Source organism: Prunus persica, chromosome G3 (genome assembly GCF_000346465.2).
Source record: "Prunus persica cultivar Lovell chromosome G3, Prunus_persica_NCBIv2, whole genome shotgun sequence".
Taxonomy (NCBI): domain Eukaryota; kingdom Viridiplantae; phylum Streptophyta; class Magnoliopsida; order Rosales; family Rosaceae; genus Prunus; species Prunus persica.
This window is the reverse complement of record NC_034011.1, coordinates 11,488,367-11,515,303: the sequence shown is the minus strand read 5'-3', so window position 1 is coordinate 11,515,303 and position 26,937 is coordinate 11,488,367. Positions and strand designations below refer to the sequence as shown.

The following is a 26,937-nucleotide window of genomic DNA, read 5'->3' as shown; positions in this document are numbered from 1 at the left end:
CCCACCACTGGTCTACATCCTTCCACAAATCCCTTTTTAAGTGCTCCAAAACATACATAAATCCTCTTGAAAATAGGATTCTCACCTTGCAATTCAGTTTTCACAATAACAGTACTTCCAGGGTTATTGCTCTTTAACTCTTCACAATAATCCCACAACTTACCATATTGCTCTTCAATACTACCTAGAATTCTCTTTTTTGCAAAACTCTTGGCTTTATAAACTTGAGCCTCAGTTACATCTATGGCATAATGTTTCCTTATTAACTTCATGAAATCTGTCACTTTTATATTGGGATTATCTCTTAACTCCCCATCAAACCTCTTAGACAGCCATGATGAAGTGGCATACTTGGTTCTTTGCCTCCTTCCACATGTATGCCTTGGAACATATGTCTTAATCCTTGTACTTGGACCTTTCCCCACATGAGAAGCATATAGCATCCAAAGACATGGAACCTTTTGTTTTTTATCTCCTTCACATTTGAGCCTCACCCTATTCGAATCATTCCTCACCCACTTCAATGGCCTTGCACATGAAACTGCATAATACCTTATTGCTTCCCTACACTGCTCCATGTTGGTAAATTCCATTCCCAAATGAAATGTTGGCTTTAGCAAATCAGATTCTCTTCTAAACTGCTTAAATCTAGGAGCTTTTCTTCTGCGGCTACGATTTTTCACACCTTCACCCTCATCAGATTCTTCATCAAGACTTACAAGATCGTCGGTATTGTAGTCTTCACTATCAACCTCACCAGGTTCTTCATTGTATTCATCATTTTCTTCATCAACTACATGTTTATCAAATAAGTTATCATCCTCTTCCAAGACTGTCTTCAACCCTTCTTCATCTGACTGCTCGAACTCGGAGTCAATCAACTCAATGTCTGTCTCACTGTCATCATCTTCAGCCTCTTCTACACTATCATTATCTTCAGCCTCATCATCTTCACTGTCATCTGCCTCATTATCTCCCTCCTTATGTACCTCATCATAACCATCATCATCTAAATCAACATCCACTTCTACAAACTGGTTCCCCAACTCACCAACATCAGTTTCAGTTTCAACTTCTACTTCCAACCCCAATTGCAGAGTAGATGCAGATGCCTGGCTCTCTGGGAAATGCGGTTGATTCTTATATGAGAGATATAAAGGTTGAACTCTAGAAGTAGGTGTATACTCCACAAACTCAACTACATGGGCATCCACTTCAATTGGAACAAACCCCCTTCTTTTGTTCCAGTAGTGGTACTGTATTTTTTTATGGTCATATCCTAGAGAGATAGCAACATCAAACAGGTCAAGCATTGACAGGTGGTCAGCATTACAGTTGTCTGCCCAAGTAACCTTACCCCGAACATACTTCCCCTCTGAAATATAACCTCCATGGTGAATTTCTAGGGAGAACAAATCTGGATCACCTAAAAAAACAGAAAATTATATATAAAACCACTATTTTATCACACCAACTTTTCTTTACTGCCCAACTACCATTCTAAACTTCAAATTCACTCAAGTCCACCGATAATTATGCAGACAAAACAACACAAATGCTTCGGGACCACAAGTGTTTCATATTCAAAACAGCATATCAGACAACACCACAAAATGTGCAAACAACCGACACCAAGGACCACACAAGCTTAAACAATTTCAAATTGGGAAAATCGATTACTTACTGTACTTGGGAGGAGGCCCTCTGTTCCGCACCTGCAAAGGCAACACATCCAGACTCATGCTGCGTCGAATCAACAGAGCCAAAAGAACCTTTATGAAAAAGCTTTCAGATTCCCTCGATTCCAACCTTCGATTTCGTCCTTTTTCCCGCCCAAATTCCGGTCCCTTTCTAACCCTACCCTACCAATGTGAAAGAGAAGTGCGAAGTGTGTGAGAGAGGAGAGGTTGCTAATTCAATCCGCGCCTAATGACGAAAATAACCCTCAATCAAGCGTCAACGTGGGTCAAATAGACGGACTAATGGATGAAATGTTCGAATTTTGACGGTAGGGGGAACATTGATAATAAATTTTAATTCGAGCCTTTAATTTGCTAAAAAAAAGGTCAGGGGGTAAATTGAGCATTATGTACAAGTTCAGGGGGCAATTCAGCAGAATACCCTATTTTTTTTATAAAAATCCCATTTCAAAATAATTACAATTGTGCCACTGGGTTTCTTTTGACCATATCTCTCTCATTACAATTCCGATTTGAGCCCACTACGTGTCTATGAACTCATCTCAGTACGACCTATCCAAAAATACTAGTCACTGCCCCAAACTCTCTCCGATTAAGAAAATAACCAAAATACCCTTATTTCAAGAGTAAATTTGTAATTTCTCTTAAATATTTTAAATAACTTAAATAAGGGGTTTAATTTGGAGTCGGGGTGTTACAATAAGGGTGTATGTGATACTTAGGATGGCTAGTAGGAGGTCTGCATGTCAGAATTGGAGATACTCTGTTGGGCCTAGGATCTTCAAGATAATTGAGAAGAACAAGCTAGGTTCATCACAATGCCTTCCTAGATTGGCTGGTGAGAAATTGTATCAAGTGAGCCACATTTATGGTGGAGAATTTGTTGTAGACCTTAGAGTAAAGACATGCTCCAGTAGGAGGTGGAATTTATGTGGAATACCATGTCCCCATGCAATCTCAGCAATATTTCAAAGATGTGAAAACCCAATTGCTTATGTGGATGATTGTTATAAGCTCCAGACTTATATGAAGGCTTATGAACCAGTGATTCACCCCATCCCTTCAATGGACCAATGGAGTAAATGTGGCCTTCCTTCAATTAAACCTCCACTTTATAAGCAACAACCGGGTAGGCTTAAAAGAGTTAGAACGAAGGAGCTTAGTGAGGTTGAAATACCAGCCCCCATCCCACCAAACCCTATGCCTCCAAATTATATTGCCCCACTAACCAAGCTTAGAAGGGTTCCATTCAAATAAAATGTCGTGGATGCGGTCAAAAAGGCCATAATAGAGCAACATGTGACAGACAAAACAATGAAACCCAACAAGTATGAATGTTAGACACCTTGTTTAGTTCTACGTTATGGCGTACTTACATTAATAATTTTGTTATATATTTGCAGGCATGCATCTTCAACCCAAATGGAGCAAGGTTCTTCTTCTAACACAGTAAGAGGGAGAGGCATAAGCAGAGGGAGAGGCATAAGTAGAAGAAGAGGAAATGTTGCTCAAGCTACTGCTTACCCTAATTCTCTACAAAGTGTAAGCTTTGATTGCTCTTGTGGTTTTAAATTGTAAAAGTTATTAGGCAGCTGAAATCATTAATTTTTTTTAGATGGCAAGAGGTAATGGAGAAGGAGGCAGAAGCATAAGTAGAAGAAGAGGTAATGTTGCTCAAGCCCCTGTTTACCCAAATTCACAAGAAAGTGTAAGCTTTATTTTCCCAACCATTGAATTTTTTATTGCTTATGTCATTGGAAAACAATAAACATCAGTAACTTTTTAGGTGACAAGAGGTAATGGACAAGGAGTCTTACCATCTTCACATATTGGCTTAGGAAGAGATTTACCATCTTCAAAGCTAAGTGCAGTTAGAGGAAGAGGCTTAGGAAGAGGCATAAGTGAAGGAAGAGGCTTACCATCTTCATGACCAACTGTAGGTTTTTGTCATTTGGTTCATTTCTTACTTATTTCACTAATTGCCAATTTTTCAACTATTATACACCTGACATTACTACATTGTTTAGGTGGCAAGAGGAAGGGGACAAGGATGACCAGCTTTGGACAACATATCCCATGATAATAACATGGACTCAATATAGGGGAAATTATTGCTAAGGTTGTCATATTTTGTGTATTTTGGGATATGTAATTTTTTGGCCAGCGGGATTTTGTGACAAAAGGGACTGATTCTGACTTTAGACTATGTAATTGGTTTTGAGTTTGAAGGGCTAAAACTCTGTAATTGCTTGCCTATTTTGGGTTAGGTATTTTTTTGGGCAGGAGGATTTTGTGTACTTTGTGTCATTGGTTTTGAGCTAGAATGACTCAAACTGTATAATTGGTTGTCTGTTTTGGGTTATGTACTTTTCTAGGCAGGTGCATTTTGTAATTGGAATTCTATAATTGGTCTAACTGGTCTTGAGTTTCAAGGGCTCAAGCTTTGTAATTGGAATTCAAATGTTTATATGGATGTTCATTTTGTAAATTGCCTATGTGGTCAAGAATGGAATGACTTTTAATTTGTTGTACTCAATGGAATGACATCTCCCAGATATTCAACTAACCTCAATTCAAGAAAATTTCAGAACACTAATGCACATTCAAGGGACACTAATGCACATTTCAAAACACTAATGCACATTTTAGAACCATTACATTCAAAGGAACAAACCCATAACAATTACAACTTCCCACTCATCACAAATGTTATAAACAAACCCCACGACAAAATCAAAGAAACCCACATTATCAATTGTCTTTGCCCATGACCCCATTCCAAAACCTTTTTTTCCTGAACCATTTCTTTCAATTTCTGCTGCAGTTCTTTCTTTTTTGTTTCCATAGCTCTCATGTTCTTCCTTTGCTCTACTTTCCTCCTCCATTGCTCTAAGTCTTCTAAGCAAACCAGGGACCACTTGTTTTCCTCTTGGACAAGTTTCATTATCCACCCACTCGAAATAATGCATACATCTTCTGCTATTATGGCAAATCAAATCTTACCCAATTTCAGACCTTATCAAGCAATTACAAATGGAAAAGAACAACTTTTGCAACCCAAATAATAACTTACCCAATTTTTATCACAAGCATCGAACCTTCTTCCTGGGTTCAAATCTGTCCACGAAGTCCGACGAATTATCTTCGTCCCACAGGCGCAGTACCTACTCGTCCCACTTGAGGTCGTTGAAATCTCCGACATTGCAAACCTAGGGTTCTAATTTGGGGGTTTTGGTGGAGCTTCTAACATAAATGGGAGGGAATGTGATATTACAGTGGCTTGGTCGTTTTAGAAGAGGATACTCACCTAAAAATACGGTTTTGTTCCTCGATTTAACGGAATAATACACAGACTTTGACGGATGGACCATCTTAGTACAAAATAAAAAGTTTAAGGACGTTTTAAATGAAAATTTTAATTGGTGGACCAAAATGATACTGAGGCAATAATTGAAGGACCATTTAGGTCATTAACCCAAAAAAAAAAAAAAAAAAATTGTTCTTTTGTTATAAGAAACGAAACATGTTCTAAATTTTAAGATAGCCACTGAATCACATGCATTCTATAATGGTAGTTGGGTCAAATTTGTGAACATATACTTGGAATCTTCCTTGAAAGTTTCCTATATAATAAAATCTCTCAAGATCAACTAGCCTCGCATGATTTATGGTCTCGACAGCTTATTTGAACATGTAATTAGAATCTTCCTTGTATATTTTATGAGCACATGGATAAAACCAAGATTACATTTATGACCCTCGAGTGTGATAAGTGATCCATATTTTATGAAGAAAAAGAAAAGAAACAAATCATTCAACAGCTGTAATTAGAGAACTCATCCAATCACAAAAATAGACCAAATGGAAATTAGAGGGCCAATAATGGTTCAATATTTAGTTGGAAGAAACTCTGACATCACAGGGCTGCGCCCTCAAATTGTCTATATGGATTTGTTATGGGGCAAACTGCCCCCGTCACGTAGCGAAACCTTTGCACCAACATTAGGATTAATTTATTTCAATTGTTTATATTTTTCTTTATGAACGAGGAGAATACGAGGGAAATTTATTGAATCTTAGAAAAAATAAAGGTGAATATACTAACTTATATAGAATCAAACAACATGACGTCTTGAATGAAATCAGGAAACAATTCGAACTATTAAAACAAGTCCTCTTCAGTTAAACTAAAAGTACTGATAAATAGAATCAAATATACTTTATATTTATACTTTTGTAATTCGAATCAAATTATTTCAATTTCAATTTAGTCCTTAATTAGAATTATCAATCTAATTATGAGTTTTGTATTCATAAGCCCACTCAGCAAAAGTCTTTCGGACAACTTTACCCCTCCCTATCCAAACTGACTTGTCTTTCACACTAAGCAATGTCAACACTTCTCAAATCTTGTTTTTGATCAAACAACACTTCTCAAATCTAGTTGTTTAGGTTAGCAAAAGTCTTTGATTTCTATGGTTCTTTTCTTTTTTCTTCTAAATATATATATATATATATATTTCTCTCTCATTCATCCACTTGGCCACCCAAGCTTAAAATATGTTGCATGGTATACTTACTCTACGGTCACATGTATATATTACCCATCTACTTTTTTGGATCTATTTTCATCTTACCAAATTCCTAGTATCAAACTTCACACCTAAAACATGCCCATGAACCATGTAAAGCTATATATATGCGAAGAAACACAAAGCAAATGCCAAAAGTGTACAAGCTTCTTCGCCAAGCCAAAACATGGCAAAGAAACTCACACTCCTTTTGCTAGCCATCTTGTTACTTCAACAAGCCAGCTCCGGCGAAAGTCGGTCCATAACAAACGACTTGCCGTTGAGCATGGTCTCCGATGGAGTACTCGAAAAAACTCCGAAACCAAATTCCATTTGGCTGCCGGGCCGCTTGTTCTCTTCAGATAGTTGTGACCAGACATACGGGTTCTTGCCATGCACAACCACAGTTTTGGGAAATACTTTCCTGATCATCGTTTATGGCTACTTGATGTTTCTATCAGCCAAGCTGTTGTCTAATGGAAGTGAGATTCTGCTGCAGATTTTAGGGCCTGGTATCGTTGGTGGTTTCTTCCTGCCTCTTTTGAGCTCTATACCTGATGCCACCATTATTCTTGGTAAGCTTAGCTTTCATAAACCTATATAGCTATATAATATATATATATAGCTAGCTAGCTCAACATTAATTCTTAATCCGAAATTAGTTATTTATTAACCTGCTATAGCACTACACTCTGCAAAAAAAAAAAAAAAAAAAAAAAGTTTATCTCTCTATAAATTCTTCCTATAATTGCCCATGCTTGCTGCCGTCTAGAGTGTATAATCGACAAACACATGGGCACCTTCATATGTTAGTAAAACACATGAAAGTCAGGAATTGAAATCATTCTGATAACCATATTGAGACAAGAAAAGCTCACACATTATATATAATGATATGTATTCGTGTCTTCACCTATTTTCAATTGATTTTGAATTGAAAACGCTCTAATTTTATTAATAAACTGATTTTAAGGATGAGTTTATGCTCGGTTTAACGTGCTATGCTATCCGAGCAATGCACTGGCTTTTCTTCTCCTCTATTTTATTTGCATTGGAAAAGGAAGAAAAATAATTATCTGCAAAATTATGTCATTATCAGTAAGGTCAAATGACGCAACTTAAGTTAATTATGTGCAGAAAAATTATTTTATTTCAAGTAGCCTTATCGCGTAAGTACTTGACATGTTCATGTGATAGTGGAGTAGTTAGTCTAAGCTCATCATGTCAACTATTGACTTGGTCAAGTTATAAAAATTGGTTAACTAGTAATTTTCAAAGAACAAAATAAAAAATAAAAATCAGTTGTTGACTATAAGAAAGTCTTGCTGCTCGGATATGAACAACTTACTACCTCTCACCCACCCTAATTAACGAAATAACGATATTATTAACAAGCTAATAATCATATATTAGCCAGTTAGTTAGAGTAGATGTGCTCTCCTTATTCTGCACCCGAGTTCGAATCTCTTGTCTCGTAGTTTATATTAAATTAAAGTAAAATATCGTTTGTACAAAAAAAACACACACACAAAAGCCAATAAAGTTGAACATGATTAGGTATGCCTCGACCTTCTTTTGGCTTATGAAACGGATTACCCCTTCTCTTAAAAGAAAAACTCAAGGAAATTGGGGTCGAATTGCATAAGGAGATAAAAGAAAACTTGTCGCTGCATATTCAATCTTCCAAGTACATGCAGAAATGAAAAAAAAATGAAGTCATGTGTGATATTGTAGGATGGACAAGCCCACTTCTTTTAGTGCCCATCTTTTTCTTTACCTTAATACAAATAATTGTGTCTCTTGCAGAAGAAATTTCAATTTATGTGTTATTTATTTTGTTGGTATACGTAATACGGATGATGGAGTAAATTACTGGCTGTGCTCTTTCTGGTGTTTCTTAACAGCATCTGGACTTTCTGGAGACACAGAAACGGCTCAAAGTCAGGTCTCTGTGGGAATGGGCTTGCTAGCTGGATCAAATGTTATGCTTCTAACAATTCTATGGGGCACCTGTCTCCTAGTTGGCAAATGTGACCTTGAAAATTCAGTTGCAGTTGATCAAAAAGATGAAAAACGATTTAGCTTAACTGGTACTTTTTCCTATACTGTTCTTGGCTTAATGTGTGTAACTCAATGTTTATAGTATTCTACCCTAAAATGAAAAAGGAAAAAAGAAAAAAAGAGGTATATTCATTGTTCTGTTTATTTTTTATTCATCAGGATCTGGAGTGAGCACAGATATTTGGACAAGCTATGCTGCAAGGATCATGGTTTTCTCTATTATTCCTTTTGTAATTGTCCAATTACCCCAAGTTTTTCACAGAACTTCTGACAATCGCTTAGCAATTCTGATTTCGCTCATCGTCGCCATCTCCTTTGTGATTGCTTATAGCCTCTATCAGGTAGCTAGCTGAAAGTTTAGTTTCCAAAAGATATTTTTCAGTTATCAAATTTCATGTTTGTTTGATTTGTATACAACCTCAGCATCTTCCCATCCGTTCTGCACTTATCGCTGCATCTTATCTATGAAATATATATTGATGCAGGTCTTTCAGCCATGGATTCAGAAGAGAAAACTTGCATTATCAAAGCATAAGCATGTGATGTCAGAAATTCTAATACAGTTGAAAACAAATGCTCTGGGAAGACTTCTTACAAATGATGGTGATCCTAACAAAGTTGTTATAGAAAAGTTAGTCTTCATTAAACTCTGCATTCTTTGTCAGTTCCATTGGGATCTATTTTTTCAAACAATAAGTCAGGCATTTACAAATTCACTAGTAATTCAATATATGATGTAAATTATTTGCTTCGGCACGCATCCCATGTTGGAAGGAAGCCTTGCAGCAGTATTTTACAGGATCTTGGGCTTCTCTACCATTCCCAATTGGTTGAGATGGGGGAATATAGGTTTTAAGTACTTATGTTGCTGCTCAACTAGTTGGGATATTTTTCTTTTCGGGTTTTCATTTACAATGCATATATAAAGTTGTGTGTCCTATTACTGTAATACAGATAGAAAAAAGTTTAAGTCGCCTAGTTCGTGCTTTGACTACTTCCAGATTATACAGTCAATGCTGATATTAAATAATCTGTTGATCTAATGATAGGTTGTTCAAGACACTTGATCAGGATTCGGATGGTTATCTAAGTACCGCAGACTTAAGATCTCTGATTATAGGAATCCAGTTTGACGATATGGACATAAACATCGATGAAGCAATTTCACAAGTGATGAGAGATTTTGATACATCTCATGACTCAAAGATTGATGTGGATGAATTTTTCAAGGGTATCTCGAGATGGATCAACAAGGCTAAGCGTGTCGCAATAATGGAGCGTGGAAAGCTTCCACCATCGATGAAACTGTTAGAGGATTTTGATAAGGTAAGTTGTTTAAATCCTCTAATTTTCTCTAGCCTATATATATATATATATATATATATATATATATGTCATCTAGTTAATGACATCTGTGGCTGCATATTCAGAAAACAAAGAAAGAGCAGGATCAGTTTATGGATCAAATGGATGAGGTTGTGGAGGATGTTAAAAATGTCAAGTGGCATGCTTCCAAAGCAGTAGGGTTGCTACTTCTGGGAACTATAGTTGCTGCAGTGTTTGCTGATCCACTTGTTGATGCTGTTGACAACTTCTCAACTGCTACGAGTATCCCTTCGTTCTTCGTCTCATTCGTCATTCTACCTTTTGCTAGCTCCAGTGAGATAGTCTCCACTCTAATTTTCGTCAGCCGGAAAAAGCAGAGAACTGCCTCATTGGCATACTCTGAGGTAGACAGTTTGCTAACAATCTCTACCTTTTCTTTTGTGTATGCTAAACACTCAAAATTAAAGACACCTTGGGAATTTTGTACTAATTTAAGGTTGTGAACTATATATGATGTTCTCTGATCTATTCCTTCTTTGTGGTACAGATATATGGCTCAGTAACAATGAGCAACATCCTTTCCCTGGCAGTTTTCTTGGGTCTGGTTTACATTCGCAACCTGACGTGGAGCTTTTCTGCTGAAGTTCTCGTTATTGTAGTTGTCTGCATTCTAATGGGTGCCATTGCCAGTTTCCGCACCACCTTCCCCCTTTGGATGTCTCTGGTGGCTATGCTGCTTTATCCACTTTCTCTGTTGCTGGTTTATATTCTTGACTATGTATTTGGGTGGTCTTAGATTCGTTCTGCATCAGTTTTCATATTTAAGCAGCTTGTGGTAAATTCAATTGGCAGCATAATTTGAACTTAATACTTGTTTGTATTAGATGTCTCTTTCTCTCTTGTATCTTCTTGGTAAGTTATATTTGCATCAATTACTCATGTATTCCATGATACTCTGCAGGGACTCTAAGCCTAACCAAGAAATTGTTTTCTTACTTGGTAAATTTAGAAGTAAATAAAAAGAAAATATGAACTCATTTATGGATGATTTAGACCAAAAGTGGTAAGAACTAGGAGGAGAAAGAATAATACAAAGAAATTACAAGGAGAAAGAATATTCAGCTAAACTGCAGGCACCATTAGTATATATTTTTGCTTTCTTTGTTAATCAAATAGTATTTTAGTGAATCTTCTCAGTAGACAAGAGCATTCACATTCTAGAAAGTCCAAGCATTGCCTAAGAGGAACTAATAAAGAATAATTCAATCTCACCATGATCAAGGAAACTAAATGCAGTGCTAATGGGTTCTAACCCAATGGAAAAAGAGCATTGACTTGCAGACCAGTAGTCTCAGGATCAAACCCCCATGACACCTTGGTAGTGTATGTGTGGGCGAGAAATCTCCCTCCCCCTTGTAATTTAGCCTATAGCTTGTATTTTAAAAAAATATATAAAGGAAACTAAATGCAGCACAATAGTTACACTATTTATGACGAAAGAAAAGGAAAATATGTGCGAAAATCTCATCTCAAAATATGATGTGTGTTTTATATAAAATCTAGAAGAAAGGCGGAGAAAGCTAAGAAGAATTTAATGACTGTAATAATATTTCCTCTGTTTAGGTTACTGCATTGTATCGAAGTGCTATGAATTATTCTAGAGCAGACTTTGTTACAAGAATTGTGGAGATGCAGTCAGCTCCAGGACTAACATGCAAACAGTCGTTAGCATTAGATTTTCTGCAAGTTGTGCTATTGATACCGCATGATTGGTTTCATGCGTTGCTGCATAATCTTGTTTGATATGTATAGCATACCCCTGTAAGTGAATACGAGGTTTTCTAGTGATGAGCTTGAAGTTGAGGCTTTTGAACATGGCAAGTCCTTCCGTGAAAATATCAACTAATTGGGCTTGAGATACAATAGGTCGAATGGGGAATGAGACATTTTGTGCTGAGGTGATGGTAATGGGAGGAAACCAGGGTGTGAGTTTAAAGGAGGGAGAATGCTGAGGTTAGTATGTCGTGGAAATCTTAAATGGAAGTTGTGCTAACCCACGACTCCTCATCTGATTCACTTTCCAACGGATATGACACCAAAGAAATGGATTGCTCCGCCTCTGTCATGATCTCATCAAACTAATCGTCAATGTCCCTATTCCTCATGAACATGTAAGCCAACTTGAAGTCGAACTCGTCCAACACATCTTCATAGTTGTCAAAGTCTGCCTGAATTGTGCTCATCCTGTATCTAGATGTTCAAGTCAAACTCCTCTAGCAACAGACTCTTTTCTTTTCTTATCCCCATGTTGCTGCCTCGAATGGTGCCAAGGGCGATGAGCAGGGGTACAAGAAGAAGTTCTCAGGCTGCTTCATTTGCCAAGGGCTCCATCAGATACAAGACTATCCAAACAAGCAGCGCTTGAATGCAATTGCGGCTGAGAAAGAGGGAGATGCTGAAGAGGCCAGCAGTCTCCGTGTGAGTCCAATGGTAGTATTGAATGCACTATTGTTTGAGCCGCCAGAAGATTCATTAGGAATGGATGCCATTGAGAAGCCAGCATTGGAGGTGATTGAAGTGTTCGTGGATGCGTTTGCCATGGAACCTTCAGAGGTGTTTATCAATGCTTCATTGTTGCATGGGAGCATGCTTGTGAAGGCAATCGGAAACATGATTCCAAATTGGGATCTTAAATGTGGGATGGAGGAAATGCAATATGTTGCCTTAACATATTGTCTGGATACTTGGAGGATGTACTTGTTGCATTGTAGGTTTCTTGCAAGGACATGAGTGATGCACAATCACATGTACATAACGGGCACAATTTGTGCACACTTTGACATCTATGTAGATGTGATGGAAAAGTTCAACTTCAAAAGTTGGCTTACATGTCCGTGAGGCATAGGGACCTTGAGAATTAGTTTGGTGAGATCATGGCAGAGGCGGAGCAAGTCATTTCTTCAGCGTTAGATCCGTCGGCAAGTGAATCAGATGAGTACTTGTGGGTTAGTATGGCAATTGATAGCATTGTGAGAGATTATATGTTTGCAAAGTGGCTGAAAACCTAGAGGCTAAGGAGGAGCCTCAAGAGACAGTTAAGGCTAAGGAAAAGCGTATGGAAAATTTCAACGAAAAAGTCGTTAAAGTGGAGCCATGAGTGAAAGCTACCAAGGAGTTGAGCCAACAAGGGCATAAGACTTGGGGGGTGGTTTACAAACGCTCAGACTATAATGAGTGGAAAGTTATAAGGGGTAAGTTATAAGGGGTTCACTTTATAGCCATCAGATCAATCCAAGGGCTGGGGAGAATTGAGATAAAGTTTTAAAATCGGGTAGGTGAGGAACCCAAACCCGAATTGAATATCCAGCACGTCCGAAAAAGAAGAAGAGGCAAGCACGTCCGAAAAAGAAGAAGAAGAGGCAAGTTCGAAGTTTGAACAAAAACAACTCATCTCTCTAAAACCCATAGCTCTGAGAAACGGTTGAAGGCAACGGTTAACGACGGTTGAAGGCAACGGTTGAAGCCACTCCGTTCTCCAGACCCTGAAAAAGTATTTATTTTGAGTAGAAGGGGCAAAGGTGTGGATTCCGAAACAGTGAAGAGGCGAAGCAGTGGAAGGGGAAGAAGAGAAGCCGTATTCGTTGGAAGTGGTAGGTTCCATTTGTGGAGCAAAGCAACACAAAGACCCCGCACAGACACCTTGCGATTGTTCAATAACCAGCATTTGGTGAGTAATTTATGGAATTTGAGTTTAGGGTTAGAGTAATGGTTTTCCCCAATTTGTACCATCAATTTTGTTGGATTTGGCATCTCTTCTTTGTGCTTCAGTTGCATGTTAATTTTTGCTTGGGTATATGTTAAAAAAAGAATGAAAATCAAGTCAATAACAAGTGAATAACATGTCAATAATGATGTGAATAAGATAATGGTGTTGAATTGGAGGAGGCCCTCAAAACCTTCCACATTTGAAGCAGTGCATAGTGCAGATTATCTCTCTGGCGCTAGAATATATATATTTTTTGAAATAAATATGATTTCCTTTGTTACTAAATTTGCCTGAGAAATATGAGAACAGATAATAATAATAAACTCATGAATAGAAGTGCAAAGCATTTGATGAGTAATTTATGGAATTTGAGTTTAGGGTTAGAGTAACGGTTTTCCCCAATTTGTACCATCAATGTTGTTGGGTTTGGTATCTCTTCTTTGTGCTTCAATTGCATGTTAATTTTTGCTTGGGTATAAGTTAAAAAACGAATGAAAATCAAGTGAATCACATGTCAATAACATCTCAATAACATGATAGTAATGATATGAATAAGATAATGATGTTGAATTGGAGGAGGCCCTCAAAACCTTCCACATTTGAAGCAGTGCAGAGTGCAGAGTACCTCTCTGGCGCTAGAATTTATATATTTTTTGAAATAAATATTATTTCATTTGTTACTAAAGTTGACTATGAGAAATGAGAACAGATAATAATAAACTCATGAATAAAAGTGCAAAGCATTTGAAATAAAGGTTGATCTATGACGATTGTGGCTGACTGAAGAAAAAGCTAGAAAGAAAGAAGGATGTGGCAATTGCTTAGCAAGCAGATAGCAGAATAGATGCTTTGCTTTGCTTCCTTCCACTATATTTCTGATTTATTTATTTTGTGTTGTGTATGAGATGACAATAATTGTCATGTGTGTGAAGTGCAGAACTTGCCTAGATTGCACTCACACTCACTCATGCATCAACCATTGATTAGAGTTTGGATCCATAAATAAAACACATGAAATTGTTTGTAATTCACATAATCATTGCATTAACAGGTATTTGCACAAAATTTGTCATATTGCTTTGATGATGTTAAAGCCTGTGATCAGTAATCCCTATGCTCATGTACTTTGTAAAATTTGTAATGTGCCTGGTTGACTAGTTGTGTAAATACCAATGTGATTGTGCAAATATGTGGTAGTATATGTGTTCACGTTATTTCATCTTGTATTTCAGGAAATGGGATCCAACGTGGAGCTGGTATGGCTAGAGTCAGAGGCATATTCGTCACGGGTGAACAACTGCTCACATGCAAATTCATCTCTAGCTGCAATTCGAGCGAAGTTGAGTGCGGAACAATTAGAATAATTCAAGACATCATGCTTTGGCCATCTTCTGAATATAGATAAGATTCAGTTTAGCGGGCAGATTGTGCATGGGGTTGTGTTGCGTAGAGTAGCGGGGCAGGGTGTGAAAGACTTGGATGGACTAAGTTTCTTAATAGGGTGTGACGTTGCTCAGTTCACTCGTCAGGATTTCTGTTTGATCACAGGGCTTCGTTTTGGGGAAGTGCCTAAAGTTTCCAGTGGAGAGAGTGATGAAATTAGACTTCAGAAAAGATATTTTATAGACGAAGGAATTACATGTAATGCCTTAGAAGAAGCATTTCTGAGGTGCACAGAGGAAGATGACATCTACAAGCTAGCTCTTGTTTACTTTGCTGAGTTAGTGGTTTTGGGAAGGGACAAACATTTGAACATCAATCTAAATTACCTGACCCTTGTAGAGGACTTGGATGCGTTCAACAGGTATCCTTTGGGTTCGGTGTCCTTTGACAAAACCCAAGACAGTCTATTTTCTGCACCAACAAAGTATGTGAAAAGCTCTGAAAATGAAGAGGGAAGAGGGAAGGGGAAAAGTAAGGTAACGGGAACAAGCCGGAGAAATGAGAAGGGCAAGAAGGATAAGCATGGTGAAGCGCAAAGGGGTGGATGGAGTTTTAAAGGTTTCACGTATGCTTTCCAGGTACATGATAATAATGTTCATGTCAATTATGTTTTGTGGACTTTAAAACTTAAATAATGACTTTTGTAGATTTGGGTATATGAATTAATTCCTAGAATAGCGGACCTGAATTACTGCAAGGTTGTTGATCCGACAGCTGTCCCGCGTATTTTGCGATGGAGAACTACTAGGTCTGTTCCCGAGATGAGAAAGTTGAACAATTATTTTTTCCAGAGCAAAGAGGTTTGGTTTGCAGCTCTTAGAACTATTTATAAGATTCAATGAAATTATGAAGTAGAATGATTGAATATGACTCTTATCTGTATTCTGAAACAGTCAGTTCAGTTGCAGGTGCTATGTCCGAGTGAAGAGGAAATGAGACAACCATATTGGAGTTGGCCACAGGATCGCCCTGCTGTTGTCTCGGCAGAGTCAATTCCTTCTTCATGTGCTGACCTTGATGAGTTGAACAAGGTGGTAAGCTTGTTGAGGTCCGAGTTGTTTCAAGTAAAGCGGGAAAAAGACGTCCTTGAGTTAAAGGTCATACGGATGGAAAAACTTTTGGACCACTGTTTAGGTCCTCAGTTTGAGAAGGAAGTAAGGAGGGACCTAGCTTTACTGAAAGAGAGGACGAATCGTTGTGTCATCTCACATCTATTTAAGGGAAGTGAGGAAATGGATGACATTCAATGGGATGAAGGGCCAAGTAACAGAAATGAGGGAGAGGAAAAGGAAGATGAAGGGATTGAAGGGGGTGAGGGGCCAAGTAATAGAAATGAGGGAGAGGAAAAGGAAGATGAGGGGATTGAAGGGGGTGAAGTGCAAGGAAAACCAAGTGAGGTAGAGGGAGCTCAAAGGAAAAGAAGTGAAGGAGAGCAAGTGAAAATAAAAAGCAGCAAGGGAGAGGAAGCGCAAAGAAAGAGCAGTGAGGGAGAGGATCAGCAAAGAAAAAGAAGGGAGGGCAAGGAAGTGAAAAGACAAACAAGTGAGGAAAAGGAAGTGCAAAGAAACCAATGTGAGAAAGAAGATAATGAAGTTATGTTGCTTGGCGATGACATTGGCGAGAGCACGGAGGGGACAAAGGTTGAGTTTACTGTCGGGGACATTGATTTGGATCAACCTACAGCTATGCTATCTCAGTTGAACGTTTGGTTGAATGATAAAGGTAAAGCTGTGGAACAAGGGATCCAATTACGGAAGAGGAAGAGGATCATTCCTATGTGGAAGATCATTGAAGGTAGTGAATTGGTTCCAAAAACTCTGACAGAGACAACCGGACTTCAGACGTTAGACCCAATGAAGGCGATTTCGCATGATGATCTGGTGAAATTGCTAAAACTTTATTGGGAATGGCGCCATAACCCAAAGTAAGTCCCTTGTTTTTTGAGATAGAAGGCATGAGTGTATATATTTTTTAATTGTTGTGTTCTAAAACTTTTTATATTCATAGTTTGGTGATGTAATTTGGTAACGTGGAAGTTGAGATTGAATTCTTCGCTCCCCTCATCAAAGCTGATGGTTGGCTGAAAGGAGATGTAAGTTTAATTGATTATGCATTTGTTTTAATGTACATAGATTATGAGATTGACAAGAAAAACATGTTGCAGCACATTGATTTGGGGTTGTATCTCATCCGGAAGCGACAACAAGAGTTGGAGGAAGTAGAAATATCGGACTGGACAACGACCGATGTATTTTTTATGGTATGTCATGGGCCTTGACCAAGTGCTGTTAATAATTACAAATTATCCATACTTGCTTTGTGGAGGTGTTTAACCATTGATTGTTTTCTATTTGACAGAATCACATTCGTACTTGCTTTGCGGATAAAAAAAAAAAAAAGCAGGTTAGGTGGAAAGTTAGAAACAGTTTACTGAACGTTGTAAATGGCAAGGTTCCGGCGTGTGGGATGGATTGGCAGAACGCATATAAGGTGTATGCCCCTTGTATGTTGACGAAGTACAAGCATTGGGTGGCTGTAATGATTGATCTGGTTTTGTGTGAAATCAATGTGTACGATTCAAAGGTTTCACTTATTCCAGATGAGATCTTAAAGGAAGAACTCACCCCGCTTTCAATTACGATTCCAAATCTTCTCAACACCATCGACTTTTATGAAGAAGGTGTTTACGCAAACAATTGCAGCCGAGATTGGTGGTGTCCGTGGCCAATAGAGCGTGTAGATGTTCCATAACAGTCTAATCAGTAAGCACAACTTGTTATTTTACTTTATTACTTTAAATTGTCAATTACGTTAGAACGTCATTAGTTGAATTGATCGAGTTCTTGTTTTGCTTCAGAGGCGATTGTGGCATGTTCGTGTTGAAGTACATTGAGCTTTTGAGCGCTGAGATTCCGTTAGCTACTTGCACCTCGTAGAACATGCCCTTTTTTCAGTTGAAATTGGCTGCAGAGATAACATGGGGAGATGCTTACATGCCATGATATGGGTTGAACTTGGTTTAGGTACATGATGATTAAATAGGTTTTGGGAATGTCGAATTTCAAACTCATGTAAATACACAATAGAGACCTACGGGTCCTTTTCGAATTCTACCTCTGCTCCTCTATTCTTCTTCATCTTTCTCAATCTTAGTGTATTTTTGTACATAAATTGAGGTTTACGTTATTGGACAATAACAATTAGAACCAAAATAGTGGCAAATATTATAGCAGATGCATGCTTTCATTTTGATTAGTGTGATACTACGCTATGTTTATTCTGATATTGTCCTAAATGTATATGGAATTGGATGCAGAGCATAGACAGGAAAATGAAGAAACTGAAATGGAGATGCTGAGGCTTGGTGAGGAGAAAAGTAAATGGATCTGTACATCTATTGCACGTAGGCAATCTAAATGGATAGGCAGATGAGTTTTTGAAGTTAGACACATGTCATTCCCATACATAGAATGTGCCTATGGTTCCGTAAAGTATTTTTTAATTTAATGAAACAAACTTCTGTGTAATATTAGCCTAACTCCTTCACGACATTTACATAACCTTAACCAAACTGCATTGAATTGGGATTTAAAGACTGCATATGTGAATTGGGATTTGAAGATGGCTTTTTAAGTGTATTACATCATTGCAAAGTGATATGTCATCGTTTATGCAAGCCACCATTAATCGCAATGGGTTGCATCTTAATAAGGTACATAATCAGCGGCTATGGCCTCGCCTCCAATGTTTTATTCAACCATGCCCTCTTTATAGAAATACATGAAAAAATATCTCCAGGTGCAATGCTATAAAAATTCCCTATTGGTTCCGTACCGCCCCTCGGGTTTGGATCCTTCTCTTCTTTATAATTGGTTAATAAATTCGTTGATTTTTTTTTATTGGTTTTGGACAGCTCAGTAGCATAAAAGTAATGTATAATGGTGCATCTATATTGCATGTCTGTTGCGTCTATATTGCTTCTGTATTGCGTGTATATCTTACATTTATTGTATGTGTATTGATTGTTTATTGCTTACGAAGGAAATAAACGACAATACACAGGCAACACACAAGCAATATACACACAACAGACAAATAATATACACACAATAGATATGCAATCTACACACAATAGACATGCAATATACACACAATAGACATGCAATATACATCAGTCCCCAATTACACCAACCATAAGGAAGTCGTATTCAATAGGAAATTAAACTTAACAGTTGTTCTTCCTACTAAAAGGAATAATAAGGTCCGTTTCCCCCCTTAAATCTTACTTGAGTGGTACTTGTAGCCCCAATAAACATCCAATATTGGAGCAATAACATTCGATATACATGCAGTAAACAATCAATAAACCTTCAATAACCATTCAATATCGGTTGAATAACATGCGAAATACATGCAGTTAACAATCAATAAACATGTAAACAATCGATAAACATTCAATATCGGTTCAATAACATGCGAAATACATGGATTTAATAATCAATAAACATGTAAACAATCAATAAACTTTTTAATAAACATTCAATATCGGAGCAATAACATGCGAAATACATGCAGTAAAAAATTAATAAACCTTCAATAAACATTCAATATCATGCGATTTATATGCAGTAAACAATCAATAAACTTTAAGTATACGCAAATAAACAATCTATATACACTAAATAATTATGCAATTTTCAAAAAAATTGTATTGTCTTGTTATTGCATCGTATTGGCCCTGTATTGTGATTTTATCGTCTTCGTATGATTTTCTTTTTTTAAAGTAAGTCTTGGAAAGTTTTTGCTGGGTTTCAAACAAATAAATGCTTTTGTTTAAATTCAATGCCAATCCACCTATTTCAAGAACAAATATTACAAAATGGGTTTAAAAACTCATTGGTGGTGCGTGCAACATGTCTTTTTGGGGAGAACTTTCACAATCTTTGAAACCGTGGACTTAATTGCTCATTAAAAGAACAAATAATATGACAATTGATACAACTAATAAAACTAATACCAAGTCCTTAATGGACTTCAGCATATTCAGCACTGTAGCATCATACGTGTCAGCTTGATGTGCTGCTTCAGCGGAGGTTACATCAACCCATTCGAATCCATTGCAACTGGTGGCTCCCTAATTGCAGGCATCATATATATATGCAAAATAATTATGTCAGAGTTAGACATAGGTTTTTTTTGACCCACGTACATATTCTTGAAATGAAAACTTACATAGGAGGTTAGACACTTCCAAAATGGCTTCCCTCGATTTTTGTCTGATTTTGAAACCCGAAGCACCATTGTAGCTCCACAATACTGACACCTCTTTGTTTGAGCGGGAGATGAAGACGAAGACATGTTCAATCTTCTCAGTTGTACCTCTTCTCACTCAGATCTTCTCACTGAAACCTCTTCGGACTCATACCTTCTCACTCATAGTTCTCAGTCATACCCCTTCACTCATAACCCTAAACTTCTCACTCAGCTCTCTCTCATCTCTGCCTAAATTGAATTATATCCTTCTTTACTGTGTGTGGGTGGGTTGGTCACGATCTGGACACCTGTACCGTCAGAATTGTGACATCTTTTACTCCGAAAAGCAATATAATATTTCACTACCAAATATTAATCTGAAAATTGAGGGGACACAGCTTGAAATTTATTATTTTATTTATATTTCATTAAGGCAACTAGTTGGATAAGAATCCATCATTATTGGTTCCATTTTAATAACATTACTAGGGGTAGTTGGGTGTGGGAAAATGAAAAAAGTATATGATGGGACCTTCTGTCACTAGTCAGTAATCCATCACATTTGTATCAATGAATTTGATAGCGGGAAAATCCCAAAAATGGCTATGCAAATAGGTTATTAATTGACTTTTTGACTGTCTGACTCTCTATGCAATGTTATGACGTTTTCCCTTCTTTTGTCTTCAGTTTTAGGGTGTTGGGTTCAGTTTCTTTAAAAACAGTCAACTTGGAAAAACCCCAACTGAAAACACCTTTTCAAAACACTATAAACAGAGGCTACAACAAAACGTGTACCCCAAATATTCTGATTTATCCCATCTGCCACTCCTCAAAGCGTTCCATTCCAAAAACATTTCAATGAATTCGAAACATTTCACTACAGTCGGAGGAAAGAGAAGGAAGCATCTCCATTTGGATATGCCCCAAGCCTTCATCCCGGAGTTAGCTTGGTTTAAAGTGATGTTATACGTGGCAACCCAATCATCGGAAGATCTCTTCCGTATGGCATCTGTGTGCCCATTGTTCCAAACTTTGGCAAACAGTCCACAAGTGTGGAACACCATTTCAATGGAAAAGTACCCAGACCATCCTAGCTGGTACCGTGCCAGACCTGCGGTCCAGCATTTCTTGCAACAATGCAGGGCTTGCGATAACCCTGAGTCGATATTTAGAGAAGCATTCCAAGTTTTTTTCAGGCAGGGTAACATGGAAGCATTGTATGTGATGCGCATTGTAGCCACGGCAGGCCATATGGAAGCGGCATATGTAGTTGGACTACTTGGTATGTCCGGAAATGGTCAGTTAAAAGAGGATGCATTAAAATTCTTGTGTTCTTTGAATCAACGTAACAACATTGATATGAAAGGAACCAGGGATGCTTTGACACGAAGATTAAGCGGACCAATAGTTGCAAGACATATCGTAGATATGTTTGACTATAGGAAGATTAAGTTCAATCACTGCAGCGCTTGTAACAACAATGAATGGTATTTTGTTATTTAAGGCTGGCCTAGTGAAGAAAAGATAAATCCTGCCTTCTGGACTTGTTGCAATCGATGCAAATGGCACCGTGAGAGTATTTTTTGGTTCAAGGTGATGCGTGCGTATGTTGTGCGAGTGAATCCATACCCTTTTAATTAGTTGTAGTATGTTTTTACGATTTTTATGTATTGTGGACTTGCTTCTCTTCGGTTCTAGGTTGGCTGGCTACGTTATACAAATATTGTCTAAATGTTGGGTTTTAATCTATTTTGTCTGGTGTTTGTGCTGTCATAAACCGTTTTATATATAAATGTATAATATATATTATATAGCTGATTTATTACTGACATCATAGACGGCTAGGAATGACATTTTACTGACACAGATATTTTGCACAACTGCAATCTTCATATTTGGTAAACGAAAGGTCATGCATGGAGTAAATAGGTGTCTTTTCACTAGTGCTTGGGAATGGCATTTTTCCACTTAGCATATCCCAACTGATTTGGTTACACGTTTCTTAAGCAAAACTTATATGGAGTGAATGACGTTGAATTATTTTTTCCTGATGTTGTACAATGGATGACTTGTATATTTCCATTTTATTTTTCAAAACATCCCTACAACCTAAAAAATTAACAAATTAACAAATTGAAGAAGAGAGAAACCGATTAGCACCAGAAATGGCCTATTCGCACGGAAAATAAAATTTAATAAAAAAGTTGGAGTAAATATAATTAACAAATGGACAGCCTAAAAAGTAATATCATAATAATTCAATTAATTTAGGATAACTAATAATAAAATACTAATGTAGCATAACCATGAAACAGGGAATTCAGTAGGAAGCTGAAATCTCAATAAGTTCGTAGTAATTTTCGGAACATTATTGGGATTTGTGTGTATTTAGTTATGAATTTTTCAAGAAAAAGTAATAAAATAATAATTTAGGGTAAAATGCAAGGAGGTGGCCATGTTGACTGACGTACACTTGTGCAAGTGGTGAAAGGTGACGGGCTGAGATCGCGCCAGGTGTCCTCTTGCAATTATTTTGGCTTTTTTAGTGCAAAAATATGTGAAAATAGGTAATAAATAGTAGGAAAATCCTAAAAATGCCCTGAAAATTACTCCGGCCTCCTTGTTACGTTATAAAACTAGGGGAACCTATAAGTCATCCGTTTCGCAATGAAAAAATCCAAATTATTCTTACATAACTCACTTTCCTCTTAACCCTAAGTATATATGTTTGTTAACTTAAACTTCAATAACCTACTTCAACAAGCATCTCCCGTTAATGTTCGGAATAATTTTTTAAAATGTGTAACAATGAATCGGAGAATTCAGCAAGGGAGATGGAGTGTCAATGAGTTCATAGCAATTTTCGGATCATATTTCTAATTTTTGTGTATTTAGTTATGAATTTTCTAAGGAAAAGTAATAAAATAATAATTTAGGGTAAAAGGCGAGGATGTGGCCATGTTGATTCACGTACACTTGTGCAAGTGGTGAAAGGTGACGGGCTCAGATCGCGCCAGGTGTCCTCTGCCAATTATTTTTGCTTTTGTAGTGTAAAAATCATTGAAAATAGATAATAAATAGTAGGAAAATCCTAAAAATGCCCCGAAAATTACTCCGGCCTCCTTGTGACGTTATAAAACTAGGGGAACCTATAAATCATCCGTTTCGCAATTCAAAAATCCTAATTATTTTTACATAACTCACTTTCCTATTAACCCTAATTCACTTTAACAAGTATATTTCCTTAATATTCGTTATATAATTTGTAATAATACAAGAATTAGTTTCCCTATATAAAATAATATGTGGCTTATAATAATGTACATATATAATAATTGCACATGCTTTGAATCCATCATTGCAACTACGCCTAGAGCTTTCAACACCTCAGAAGTATTCAATAAGTTGTCCGCATGCAACTGCACCTACAGTTTTCAACACGTCAGAGGTATTCAATAAGTTGTCCACATGCAACTGCACCTAGAGTTTTTAACACGTTAGAGGTATTCAATAAGTTGTCCATATGACGCCGCATTGGGAATCAGTAATATATTTTCTATAATGTCCAATCACATAAAATAATGCCATATTTTTTCTGAAAAACCTCACACAAGTGAAGCAATTTTAAAATATTAGTGAATATTTGTCCTAGTGTATATGAGTGATTATATATTAAGTCTGCATTTTTTTCACAGTATATGTTAACTTTGAGAGGGATTCCACAAACATATAATATAAAGAAAGAAAGAAATAGTAGGAGATGAACCAGTACAAAAAATAATATATAAATGGTACATAATAATTCCATAACCTTGTCACAAATGCTTTTCCATAAACATTGTCCTAACATATAATAAATAAAGGCAACATTGCATATGATGCAACCATGTCCAAATCTGATACGTGATCAAAAAATAATGGTCATGGCAGCAACATATGACTGAAGTAGATGGGCTCTTTGCATCTTGTGTTATCGTAATTAAAGACATCAAAATATTAAGGTTGAAATCTTCCATAGTAGTAAGCATCAAAATAGGTTTGAAGCAGAGTTTAACGAAAATTCCAATTCCACTGATTTGCCTCTGCTCAAACACGAGAACCAAAATGGTTACTTCCCTTGCTGAGTATATTTGTTAACGTCGGAAACGGTAATAGATGACCAATCAAACCCGGGTACGACGAGTTTTGCATAGGATCGGAAGTAGTCGAATCCAGCTTGCATCACACGCTTCTTTGACTCCACTGCATTAGATGAGTTCTTGTATTTTTGAACAGCTACACTCCGAAGTCGTTTGTGTCTACGCTTGATGCGCTGCAACTTCTCCCTATCCAGATTGGCCTGCCTTTTGTCATCTTCAATTTGGCCTTCAACAAATTCCAAACGTGCCCTTGCCCTTTGGATTTCATCACCAAGTTGAAGATGCCTCTCCTTCCAAAAAGCAAGAACTCTTTCAGACTCAAAACTTCCAACAAAATGGTCATTCTGTCTAGGAATGTGACATTGCTTGTCTGGTGACTCACTTGCATTTCGAAGGCGGTCTTTGTTTGGAGGGGTATTTATTATGCTCACATCAAACTTGGTTAGTAAATCCATTCCATGGGGGAAGTGAGTTTCTATGGAGGAGAGAGTTTTAGTAGATGGAGACAGATTCGGTGGAGGAGTAAGTCTTGTGTGGAAGGAGAATTTCTATGAAAGGGGTGATAGTAATACCAATAAAAGGGTTCCCGCCAAAAAATATTTGCTTGACAATGTATAAATTATTTTTTGGTCTGATACAATCTAAGTTTAATCCTAACTAGTTTGGTTGAGTTCACTAACTAGATGTCACTTCCATTGAGTTTCTTTCAACCACTATCAGTGGTGTAAGGAGAGTGTGAGGTTGACATGCTTCAAAAGCAAAACCTGACACCTCTTTTTTTATAAATTGAAAAAAAGTACATATGTTGACTACACACAAGCTTTGGTATGTTGGTCTATAAACCTATGTTCCCTTTCTCAAACGAAATTGCATATGCAATCCTCATCCTCCCAAAACAAAGAGGATTATTCAAGCATGTCAACCTCTTCAGGCGCCAACAACACAATCGAAGATGACAAATTGGAGTCGCAGGTTCTATTTCCACATTGTACTCACCGACCCCTTCCTTTTTCAACATCATTTGGGAGTGAGGGGGACTCCGATGATCCATTAGAGGCAATACATGCAGTCACTGGCAAGCTGGATTATAATTCCAGACTGATCAATTCATGGCACGAGAAATGTGTTGAAGACGAGGGAATTTTGGCTGATTTTAACATTAGAGTGAACAAAGCGTTCTCCCAAAAGAACAAGTACTTGAAGCTGAGTCATAAAAGGAAGCTGAAAGCTGAGGAGTTGGATACAGTAATGAATGATGAAATTAAAGGTTGTTTGGTGAACCATATGCGATGCGAAGAGCACCATAGTGAACTGAAGTTGGCATTCAACGAAGGATTCGACAAATTCCGAGCATTTGTGGCAACTACTCATACAAGTTATGATTGGAACTATGTGTCCCCTGATGCTGTGAGAGAGATACTAGACGATGGTGGTGACATGAATGAGCATAAGCACGTCAAAGCTGCTCGGAAGAAGCCGACCGATACGACTAAGTGATTGCGGCTACCCCTGTTCAGTTGGTTGAGGGTGATCGTGGTATTGCACAAATTAGAAGTATATTCCCTTAATGTCATTTTCTTTTCAATAAAACACAAATATCGGTTTCATTTGCTTCATATATAATTATTGGGACTATGTATTGCAAGTCATCATATGTTCCTTCTGTCTAACATTATATTTTGCAAATATCGAAATATTATTCAATAAGCAGTGAATATCACAGCAAGCTGGGAATCAGTAAAGTCTCATTATCATGTCCATTCACATTAAAGAGCTGGCGTACTTTTTCTCAAAAAAACTGACACGTGAGTCATAAGTAACATAACATGTGCTATACATTGTTTAGTGAATGGTTTATGGTTTATTTATATATAATAAAATTCCAAATATTGCTGAAGATTTATTTCGTCTATATCACTAGGGACATGAGTGACCATAAGCATGTGAGACCTGCTAAGAAGAAGCTGACCAATACAACCGAGTGATTGTGGCTACCGTTGTTCAGTTGGTTGGGGAGATCGTGGTATTGCTAAGAGGGAGCACATAATATGTTTTGCAATCAAATTTTCTATTGTGTGTGGAATTAAGAGTAGTTATGTAAGTTAGTGTACCCTTTAATATTCTCCAACCGTTCGAAATGTAATTAGCTGCAATGTACTTTTTCTTTTTTACACGCTGCTTTCTATTCGCTCTGTTCCAACAAAGTGCTTCAAGTATCCTTCAGTTACAAATGTTTACAAAATCGTGCCCCTAATAACCAGAACCAAAAAGTGGGTTCTGCTGGAAATCATTACTGCTAATGGAAACAACAGCTGGCTGCTGGAAATGCTGCATTAGCCTGTGATATAATCAATAAATCTCTGTTAAAACATAATTCACCCTAAACTACCCATTTTACATGGTAAAAGTCATTGCTTCTTCACATAACTCAAAATTTCATACTTTATCAAATGTCTATGAAAATTTCTAAATAGGGAGAAGACGTAAAATTAACATGTGTCCAAATTTCATGCAAGAATGAAACCAAGAAAATTTTCATTTCAATTACCAGTGGACATAGTAAGACCTCATCGGTGGACATGAACAAAAAAATAATAATAATCAAAAACTGAATCTATAAAACTTCCCCTAATCATTAATCTTCATAACAACCAAATTTCGTCTAATAGGAACATAAA

The 26,937-nt window shown here is 37.2% G+C and overlaps 1 protein-coding gene across 1 annotated transcript; it reads left to right on the top strand.

The window, feature by feature from the left end:
- LOC18780525 lies at positions 6,418–10,611 on the top strand. Its single transcript, XM_007212956.2, has 7 exons — positions 6,418–6,846; positions 8,176–8,361; positions 8,492–8,673; positions 8,818–8,963; positions 9,382–9,658; positions 9,763–10,062; positions 10,206–10,611. The coding sequence occupies exons 1-7, from the start codon at positions 6,459–6,461 to the stop codon at positions 10,452–10,454; spliced, it is 1,728 nt and encodes a 575-aa protein (XP_007213018.1). The 5' UTR covers positions 6,418–6,458; the 3' UTR covers positions 10,455–10,611.